At 38.0% G+C, this 11,294-nt stretch overlaps 2 protein-coding genes across 2 annotated transcripts in view; both read right to left on the reverse strand.

The window, feature by feature from the left end:
• atos (atos homolog atossa) overlaps positions 1-9,123 on the reverse strand; it is a 30,393-nt gene extending 21,270 nt beyond the window's left edge. The window contains exon 1 of the mRNA XM_086914299.1: positions 8,843-9,123. The gene's annotated coding sequence lies outside the window, so the exon portion shown is untranslated. The remainder of the gene's footprint in view (positions 1-8,842) is intronic.
• Positions 9,124-10,167: 1,044 nt separating this feature from the next.
• LOC100871516 (translation machinery-associated protein 7 homolog) lies at positions 10,168-11,123 on the reverse strand. Its single transcript, XM_003698909.4, has 2 exons — positions 10,931-11,123; positions 10,168-10,518 (listed from the first exon to the last, which is right to left on the reverse strand). The coding sequence occupies exon 2, from the start codon at positions 10,515-10,517 to the stop codon at positions 10,323-10,325; it is 195 nt and encodes a 64-aa protein (XP_003698957.1). The 5' UTR covers position 10,518; positions 10,931-11,123; the 3' UTR covers positions 10,168-10,322.
• Between the last annotated feature and the right edge of the window lie 171 nt (positions 11,124-11,294).

The raw sequence follows: 11,294 nt of genomic DNA on the forward strand, positions 1-11,294 counted from the left end.
AACACGGTGGGCACATAGTTTTCAAGGAAACAGCATTCCACGAAAGATACGAAACTACTGTTGAACCGAAGGAAGAAAATATGCACGGTAATTGAAAGGCAACACGCTATATCTCGATCACGTGGCCGTCGATATCCCAACACTTATTATCGTATGGTGACACTGGCAAACTTGGCCGCAACTTCCGCGTGGCGTCCACGCGCAGGCAGAGCTTGCGAATTGCGCGTAAAACCGACGCACGCGATTGCATAATGTGCTTGCACGAGTGCACACGTGTCGGTGCGTGGTACGATGCCGTCGTGGTGCAGCGACACCGTGCCACGACTGGCTCTGTTGCTAACTCGTGAAACCGCACCCTGGCTGCGGTGTCGTTTCGCGACTTCAAAATGCTTGCAGAACGAAAAGAAACGCGAGCGAAATACCAGACCGATCGATTTACCGATCGAGCAATAAAACAATTCGACAACAATTAAGTAAACCGATTTTCAAAAATCTGTATAAATCTTATCCTACACGCGCACACGCATAACTCACCGTTATGTAAATGGGAAGAAAGAGCGGATATCGCGAGTAGAATAAAGATCATAAAAGGCGTTAAAACAACGTGGCTCCTTACTGCACGTATCGTTTCGTGGTTTATTATTCGGTCGGCCTATCCCGTTCCTGTTGCCCACTTCCTGTTTTTCTAACGCGAAAACAAGGCCGAACTCGTTAACCGTTGCGATCTACTTGAATCCAATGGCAAAGCTGGTCGAATTAGACGGTCGAACGCCGATCGCTAGAAATACATCACGAGTCGCGTACCTTTCGATTCTGTCCGTGCTGCCAAAACAGCGTTTCGAACGCCACCCAAAAATAAACTCGCGCTTCCGGTAGACTCTTTCGCGCTCTTTCGCACTCACCCGCCGCGCGTAACGAGGGATCCGTGAAATTCCCTCCTTTATTCCTTTATCTTTTCCACTTCTTTCGCGCACTTCCGTTGTATCATAGTCGTCACGTGTTAGTCGAACACCGAAGAGTCACTTCAAACCGGGTGTTCTTCTTCACAAAAATCGAGAGTTCTCTCTCCTTCCCTCTCGAGATTGACCCACCGCGTTCCACTTTTGCGGAGTACAGCCACGAAACTGGGTCGACTGGCCGAAGTAACAAGGGGTGCACGGTTTACGGACGAATCTATCCCGGCTAGCCGTATATATTGTCACGAGCGTAGAGAACGAATCCCACGAACAAATGTTTCCAAGTGTTTGGATTGATCTTAACTTTTGCGAGAGGGGGGCAAAAATTTATTTTTCTCGCCTCTCTCCGCTCGCGTAATTTCGTTCGTTCGAGAAAGAGAGAGCGGAGAGTGGTCGTGGAGGACAATAGCAATTCCCCACAAGGGAAATTCGAAATAATTCACCGTGCGGATAGCTGCAAGGTGTACAACGGCCTCTGTGAAACCGCAGGTTGCCCGTTCACCTTTCAAGGGAGCGAACGAACGCTCGATTTCCAATCGAATTTCATAGGGCGATAATTAACGAGATTAGAACCGCTCGATCGAACGATACTTCTGCCTCTTTCCGAAGGAAATGAGCCGAGGATCCTCTTCTGAGAGGAGACGGGATAAGAAAGATCGATACGCCAAGTTTTATAAATTCGTGTACATCACAAGCAAGTTTCCCTCCAAGTTTTAATAAAATGTATCAAACTGTGTACTATCATCCTTCAAAAGAGGACGACCTTTTAATTAACTTAAGCAGAAAAATTATTAATCGATTAATGTTATGAGATGTATACACGTAATATTATCATTCGAAAATAAATAAAATACGAAACGGACTTGCTATTTCAAATAAGATCCAACTTCGAGGAATTATCTGTCGATAATTTTCACAATACAGTTTTTCTTCAGATATCTGTTCGACCGATCGAACAGTTTCTCCGCCTCGTTTTCGCGTTTCCACGAATTTTTTCTCAATTAGAATCGGAATAAAAAAAAAAAAAAAAGATATTTGTAGCGGCTTCATCGCGATAGCGAGTCCCACACGAGCAGCTCGATGAGTTCTGACACGGAAGATAGTGTGCGTTTCCATCGAATCGCGAGCGAACACACGCATACGCTATTCGGCTCGAGATCGTGGCAGAAGGAACGGAAAGAAGCTTGTACCTGTTTTGTACGTCTAATACACGTGGAGGCCGTGACTATCCAGTTTCACGATGATAATCAACGCTGTAAGAGTAGACTGCAATATCGAAATCCGAGACGGCCCCGAACGAGATACAGAGGTGTCGTTTTGGATTCTTTTCTCCGCATCCGTTCTGCTTTTGGCACGGGCGTACGCACGCATAAGCATCCTCCTCCTGCGTTCACTTATCAATTCGAGTATCGCCAGCCTCGTGAATTTAAATGAATTCGAAGCTGTATCACGAGCTGATTTATAGGTATCATTAAAGTTTCTCGAGCAACAGGATTTCAGAGGAGGCTGATAATAAATTTTTTCCCCGCGGAATTATTTTCTTTCGAGCGAAGGCCGGCGTAGGATGAATAAAGTAGTTTTGCGCAAACAAAATCGGGATCGAGTAGCAGTGAGAAAAGAAAAGAGGAAGGGAAATTTCTTTAATTTTACACGGAGACAATATATACAATGTCCAGAAATGATGATGATGACGATGATGAGTAATTACGTTGTTTCGAGGCAGCTTACGCTACGTGGCGAATAAATAATAAGGCCTAGCGTGTTGCACGACATGTCGTGACACACAATGCACCTTCCACGTTGACGAATGTCTCGACGGAGGGAAGGGAAGGGAAGGGCATGACGTCAATTCTGGCTGGAGGGTGGAAAAAGGGCTCGACGAGGATCTTTTTCACAGCGTACCACTCCACTTCACCTCTTTCTCGCGTTGTTCGAGTTACGCGAGTATTTACTAAAATGCAGCCTGCTACTCATCGTGCTCGTTTCCTCCTTTCCCCTTACCGAGAAATCGTTCCCCACGGATTCGAGAAGACAAAAAAAAAAGAAGCGAACTAATTAAAAAGTCATCGTACCCGCCATCCAATTAACCGAGCCACGTTCGTGGGGAGGGGGAGAAAGATCGACACGACAAGAAAAAGTGGAGAGAGAAGAGAGAGAACAACGATCGAGTGTGGCTACCTATTAGCGCAATTACGCGAAAATGCATTGGTGAACCCGACCGAAGCGAGATGCCTGAAACCGGTGCAAAGTGCGTCTTGACGCGAAACAAAGAGTTTTCTTGAGTGGCTGGGGGAATAGAAGGTGAAGAGAAGAAGAAGAGAGAGAGAATCTCAAAGGGGTAATGAGGACGGTGGGTGGGAAGCAGTGGGTGCGGATCTAGGTTACCTGCATATTATGCAACCAACACAACTGCGATTTCGCGGTTGCACGTGCGATCGCAGGCACATGCACGATTCCGATCATTAACGATTCCAACTGTCCACTACTGTTCAATTTCTATTTAATTAACTACGTAACTACGTGCAACTACGTAGCGCATCGCGTGCAAAATCCACGAATCTTCGGCGGAATAATTCGCGAGAATTTCTAAAAATCGAGTTTGGAAAAACTCGAAAAAAAAAAAAAAAAAAATCGCGAGCGAACGATTTATATTTAAATGGAAGGCTCGCCACCAAGATTTACTCCCGAAATAAGGTTAAGCATAAACGAAATATTTTTGGCACGCGCATCTTCGTACAGACTATCGAGGTATCTCCCCTCGAATTTTTGGCACACGAATCATTTCTTAAACTGTTAACGATTTCTAAGGTCTTCTTTTTTCTTTTTTTTTTTCCTTTCTTCAACGCGTCAATGACCTAATAATACGCGATACACGGGCGTTCTTTATACACTCGACAAAGAAACACGTGCGACTTTCAGCGGCTTCGAATAACGATCCGAGGTCGGTCTTTGTTGCCTCGATCGCTTATGGGACGAAAAAAAGAAAAAAAAAAGAAAAAAAAAAGGAAGAAAGAGAGAAAAAAACGCGCGTCGGTCGAATTATGTCAAAATAATACGAGAGAGTCATATTCTAAACCGCGGAGGACGATGAACCGCGCTGTTTTGGGCGGACGTGCAAGAAAATTCAAGGTAACTCGACTCGAGGTTCTTGCACGCTCGACCCGAGAAAGAGAGAGAGAAAGAGTTGTTTCGATGCTCGAAATAAATTTATCGCGAATCCTGTCGAACGAAACGCGTGGCCGCCAGGTTTTCTTCGAATATTCGCGGGCGACGAGAAAATACGCGAGAAGAATTTTGTCCAAAAAATCGGATCGAATCGATTACGAAATACAGGGAGAAGAAATTTTCCCCCTGCAAATTTGCGGCAATTCGAACGGTTTATCGCGACTTTCACGAATCTGTGATTTAACGATAATTATCGCGATACCACAGATTGAATCGCGGTGAAAGCGAGCGAAACCGATAGTTATCGGGATAGCTGACAGCTAGAATGATGGAAAGAGTAACCGTAATATCCTTGATTCATGAATATCTTTCCGCTTCCTAAAAAAATTTCTACGTTTAACAGTTTCGATCGAGACGTGTAATTAGAAAATTGTACTGTGCACGATAATTCGAGTTCGTTTGTTACTTGAATCGGTGAAACGGTGAAAACTAAGGCAAGTTAAGAGCAAGGAGAAACAATTACAAAAAGTAGAACTCGTGTTCGCTCGTGTTTCACAATCGTCGAGTCGAGCAACGAGCCAAGCCCGAGTTTTCCAATGAAATACATCCAAACAGAAGGATTTCCGCCCGAGCAAATGGAAATTCTCTATTCACGATCTTGGCTAAGCTAAACGGAGGAGGCACGTTAAGAAGCGATATCGCGATGTGGCCAAGGTGCAATGCAGTTGCATCGTCCCCGAACAAGGCTGCGGTCTCGTCTCTCAGATAACACGTGCATCGCTATCTTCTATCTCGCATGTATCGAGCTTACATAAGGCGTCGTGGTATTATGTGTTGTCAACGACAACGCGTGTAGCGCGAACCGATTAGTTACGAAACTGGTTGAATATAAAAGACGAGTGAACGAGCTCGCAGCTTCATCGATCTCGAAACTTAATTCGCGAGAAACTAATTGGGATCGTAATCACGATCGAAATATCATACGTGATATACGAACGACGATACAATGCAGATATATATATATATATAAAGAAGATGCACGAGCGTGTCAAAGACGTGGTATTCGCACTCTCCCTCGAGAGTCGAGCCGTGCAAAAGGAAACTTTAGAGCCGCCCGTTGCGATTAGCCGCGAGATGAGTCATTGGCTGGTTGTAAGATCGTAAAATTATAACAGACCGCATCACGATACCGTCATTATTTTATTAGATGCGAAGGAACTACTTGTGCACGTTGAATACAATTTCTCAATAGTTTCGATTACACGAGATTGACTTTGAACAACGAGTTTTTTTCCCTTTCTTTCTCGCGAGAATTCGATGCAACTTGATAAAAAAGAGAAACAGGATCGATCGAAGAATATTTGACCGAAATGTTTCATTTCCATTATCGATAAATCGGAATTGGAATTGTTATCCGATCGAAGAAGGATGAATAATCATCTAGCTACTTTTATTAATCCATCGATAATAGTTATCGTTGTGGGAGCGACAAGGAGAGAGGCGTAACGGAAAGGGCCTTTCTCGATCGATGCATTCTGTCGTCACGGAACACACGAGTGTTCCGGTGCATACGAACGTTCGCTGAACACGTACACATCCTGCTCGTACGAACGGTTCTTCGTCAATGTGGGTCAGCTCGTTTACCCGGCTCTCCGCTTATCTAGCTGTTAAATCTTTTATACTTTTCCATCACTTTTACCAAACTTGAAACCAATTGATCGAGAGAGAAAAAGAATTATGGATAAAACAGATAAAGAGGAGGAGAACGATCAAAAGAGAAAGGATTTTCAATTCAGAAAGTTAACGGGTAATCTTAGTATATAGCGATGTGAGCGTATGCATGTTGATAAGAGTAGGAAGAAGGAGGTCGAGACCGTATAGCTTCATGGCCCGACGGCTTATCACCGGATTGAATAGGATGGGTTAGAATTCGTGGTTATATTGACAGCACGAATTACGACGTAGCGAGAAAATTGGCACGTTTTATCGTTAACCCTTTTAGCCGAAGCGATTTTAGTCAACGCTCGAATTAGCACTGGCTAAGTGGTTGAGCTGCTCTCTTAGGCTTCAATCTTTAAAAGTATGCAAAGGATTTCCGCGTTTTCACTGCTACAGTATTGCATACACGACGTCGGTACTGATTTACGAACGTAATGTATTTAAATGAGATTCAAAGAGATCTCTTTGATAATTCCAGCTTTTGTGTCACTCATATGAACGTATTTACGTAATATCGGTAAATACTCGTGTTTGATTAATCTTGTAACGAGTTACATTCGAAATGTAAATTTTGATCAAAAGGAAAATTTCCTTTGTCGATTTGTACGCTTCAATTGCTTGAACATTTCTCTCTCACGAAGAAGTTGAAAGTTAAAGTGTTAAAGAATTAAACCTCCGATCGAAACTGACCACCTCACCTTAGGAATAGATTTCTATTCATTCTCTGGTTTCTATCTATATCTATATTGAACCGTCGAAACAAAATTCCTACATGAACTATAGCATAGAGTTTGAATATATATAATATGAATTCTGACCGCTGGTTTGGTATCAATTTTGGTATCACATTATGCGCATAGAAATGATTCGTACAAGAATTGATTGTTGTCATCAAACGATCATGAACTCGAATGTTTATAGCTGTGTTTACTTCGTCCAAAGTGAAACGATTACGAAACATTTAACATAATCTCGTATGTACGAATCACGTTTGTACGACGAGAAAAAGAATTAATAAAAGAGAAAATTGTTTAAGATATAATTATTTTTTTGTAGGGTAAATCGAATCAATAATTGACGTAAGCGATGCCTACGTGCAATCTTTATAATAATACAGCTAATTGGTGTCAATTGATACGGAAGCTCGTTGAATTCATTCAACGGCATAAAAAAATCTCATTCCGTTGTTATCTTTTTAATGCAAAAAAAAAAAGAAAAAAAAAAAAAAAGATTCTGCAGAAGGCGTAGATGCGAATCGGTAAAGCGTTGCACAAGGTTACCGCAGCGAGTACACGAGCGCGATGACGACGCCAAAACTAACGATGAGAAACTGATGCACTTAGAATGCAGACAACCGAGACAAAATACACATATCCGGACACGAAAAATTGCACTAATTGCATTATTCTTCTATCGAATAAAATTATATTTTCTTTCGAACAGCATTATCAAAAAAATATTGAACTTTTACGCGCTGTAATTGAATCGTATTGCAACTTTGACGATCGAATATTTAAGTAAATCCCTTTATCTTTCATGAGTGATCAAATATGGAAAAAATTTTAAAATTTTCCATATCGATTATTCATCGAACACAAAATCCTTTCCAATCGAAATATAATAATTGGACGTAGATGTATCTTATTTCGTAATTACCTTAATATAGTCCCACCGTGCACGTGGTTTTCATTATTGGAAGTCTGACGCAATGCACTGTACCATAATAATAGCGCGCACAATATGAATAAAGAAAACTGGATAAAAAAAAGAATAAGATTAAAGTAATTTTCCGTATTTAACAATATCGCGTATAAAGTCTCATGTTAAAATCTATTAAATCATAAACTCACGTGAGTTTCGATACGTCAAAATACTGATGCAATACGTGGTCGAAATTAATAAAGAATATGAGAATTTCGAAGCATGAGGTTCCGCTATATTAAGAAGGTCAAAGTTAACCTCGATACGTTCGTGATTTATATCGAGTTATATTAAAGCACCGTCGGTGACACGCCACTCACCCTCGAGCTTTTCCACGTGTGCATTCGAATGCGTCATAAGTTTGTCGCAGCGATTATTTCACGATTCTTCGCGATTCATCGCGACGAGTCACGAATCGATCGAGACGTGGAAACGATTTGAACAATTTCAAAAGAATGATCAACGGTTTTTCGTAACGAACAGCGTTGTGCAATACTTCGATGTGTCAAGGTATCGCGTAGCAATGATTTTGAGATGTAAAATAATTATCATGCATTTAAAGTTACATTCGTGAGATTTAAATTAAATCTGTCAACAGAAATGTGATCAAATAATCTATTATGGATAAATTCAATTTTTTTTTATCACCAAAATGATTAAACACAATAAAATCGAAAAAAAAAAAAAATTAAAGTATCAAAGACATAACAAATTTATATCACGAATAGAAAATTATCGTGTTGTAATTTTTAATCAATTGCGTGAATTTCTTCTAACATATTTCTAACCGGCTGTCTAATTTATCAGCTAAAATAAATTATACAAACTAATGACCTTCTACCAAAAAGTTTGCAACGTTACAATATGAAAAAATCCAAACTTCTTACCCGAACGAAATACGCGTGGCAAGAGACTAGATATACGCATTAACTATATGCTCTTCTCTTTTCCTCTCACAATACACTACATAAGCCGTTTATATGACTACAGTGTTACCCACACATGTCAAGCCAGGAAATCGCGCTCGATCATCTCACTAGTAGTTACGGTACAACCCTTTGAGGGTGGAAGAGGTCGAAAAAAAGCATAAAGTTTGCAATATGGTAAGTGATGCAGGTGAATATCATGGTGTCCCTTTCTGGGCACACGCAATACATGCATCATATTGTTCGTGATACAAAGCATTTACATGACACATATAGTAGAATGAGAAAGAGAATACTTTTCGTCTTTGTTCTTCGTTAAAAGAACAGAAACAAACTGTCACACAAAGAAAGAGGAAGAGAGTGGCTTGTACTCACCGATTTGTAATATCACGCGAGGTAGCACGATCCACCGAGCCTGGAGTCGTTCCCGTGGGTCAAATGATCCTAACGAGCTCCATGGTTTTCCCGAACTATCGACGCACTCGTGAATTCGTTCCTCGCTGTTATGTCTTTTCTGTCACGGCACACACGAGAACTCTTTCGACTATTCTTTACATGCAAACTCGATAAGAGAGTTTTGACGGATGCAGGATTAAGACAGCACAAGCAGTTATGACCACCTCGAAGGTCTGTTGCCAACTGACCCAGCCAGTGACAGCTCTTCGTGAGATCTCACGCTTACCAACATGCGTTCAATAAAATAACTATTCTATTCCGATATGATGGGATCCAGATCCATTTATCTAAAACCAAATGAAATAATATTTAGTCCAAATATTTATTGTATGCATTTTAAATTCTTTTTAAGGAATACACTACGTAATCTCACTGACTTTTTTTCATATTACAAGATTCGTTTCAAATAATATGGTAATACAATTTACGATACACGAATAAAAGATTAGAAGGTAGAATATTAAAATGTTTGTCAAATTTCTTTATTTATTTAAAAAGAATTTAAAAGATTTATACCAATATTCAATTTATACGAATATAAAATTTATTTTTCCTAAATAAGCGGAACATCGAAAACTGCGTTATTAGCTTTGTCTAAAATATATATTTCGTTTTAAAATTAATACAATACGAAACGAAGAAGCTTAAAGAGAGAGTATGATTAAGAAATTTTTTTCGCGAAAGTTGCCAACACTGCCGATCATATGGCAATCAGCTGTAATTCACGTTTCTTCAGTAGACATATGTTTGTACTTGATTTAAAGAAATAAATATTCGAAAAGATAAAATTAATAAATATTATTTATTAATTATTACTTATGTTTTTTATAACTTCGTAATTTATCGATAAAATTTTACAATGATATCGTCAATTTAATACACGTGACTACATCATTGAAATGAATTTAAAATCTTTATTTAGAGTATTTTAATTCAAGGTTAATTGATGCAACGGTTTATTACTTGACAGTTAAATAAGATCAACTGCAGGATTAAGCAATTAAAAAGTATGAAGTATGAAACATTAATTATAAGTAAAATAATTTAGCAAACGATAATAAATCAATGATTATAGGTTGCAAATTTGTTTCTAATCTCTAGAAACAAGTTATTTAATAAGAATTTTATTATTTTATTATTATCCATACTTAATACTTAAATAGAACAATTACAAACATATGAAACATATTAAATTGTTCAACGATAAAAATGCAAATACCTATGAAATGCATATATTGCTGTGATTCAGTTCATAAATGTTTTATTTACAGATATTAATCATTTATCAGTGTGTAGGAAATCCAAAATTGGATGGTATACTAGTTAATAATATCAAAATCATGTCTTGATAAAAACATGGTGTGCATATTGATTGCATTTTTCATCAGTCTTAATTAAATCATTTTTTGCCAGATTTCTTTATACCGCCTGTTACAAGAGGTCCTCTTTGACTTGCTTTCTTAGCAGCTTCAGCAAGTGCTTTCTGTTGTTCCTTTTGCTTTTGCTTGAATGCTAGATCTTCTTCATCCAAAACTTTTTGTTCCTTTTTCGGTGCCTTAAGAGGCTTTTTCTTACCTCCTTCACGACCAGACATTCTAAAAGTACAAATTTAATTTTATGTGAATTTTTGAAAAAAAAAATAACAAAATTATAACAAATTTTCTTATTTTAGCATAATTACAAGATAATTACAATACAGTAATTAATTTTGAATAAAAATTTGAATTGTTATCAAACTGCAAATTATTTTTTAAAACAATAACCTATATATTTTGTTACTTATAAGATTCGATATATCAAAATTTATAAGGAATATTTGTAAAAAAAACTTATGTAAATATATTATATAAATGCTTAAATAATAAAATGAACGAAATAAATTTGAATGAAATAAAAAATGATTTCGAAATCAATGTTCACAACGTGTAAAGCAACATACATTAAACTTCAATTAAAGCAATAATTATTTATATTTATAAAAATAAACAGTAATAATAGTTTTTTTACCTTATGATACAATCAAACTTAACGAGTAATCCAATTAATGTAAAGAATTTAATGTATTGTAATTAGTATTTTAAATATGCAAGAACAAAGTTTGGTTATTACGTCTAAAGCTGAAATGTCGCATGACACTAAGACTAAACTGTGCTGCCATCTATTGAATAACGATATCTATCAATATCGTTTCGTAATGTTTATGGCGACATATAACGAAATGAATTTTCTTATTAATATTTTCATTTAATATTAATTAATTGATAATCAATTCCAACAAATTTTTAATCAATTAATTAATTAAATTATATTGATTGTTTGAATTTTAAAATAAATTAATTAAATATGCTACACTATAAATAAAATTCATAAA

The sequence above is a fragment of the Apis florea genome, unplaced genomic scaffold (assembly GCF_048593485.1).
Source record: "Apis florea isolate Af1SG1 unplaced genomic scaffold, ASM4859348v1 contig_3587_pilon, whole genome shotgun sequence".
Lineage (NCBI taxonomy): Eukaryota > Metazoa > Arthropoda > Insecta > Hymenoptera > Apidae > Apis > Apis florea.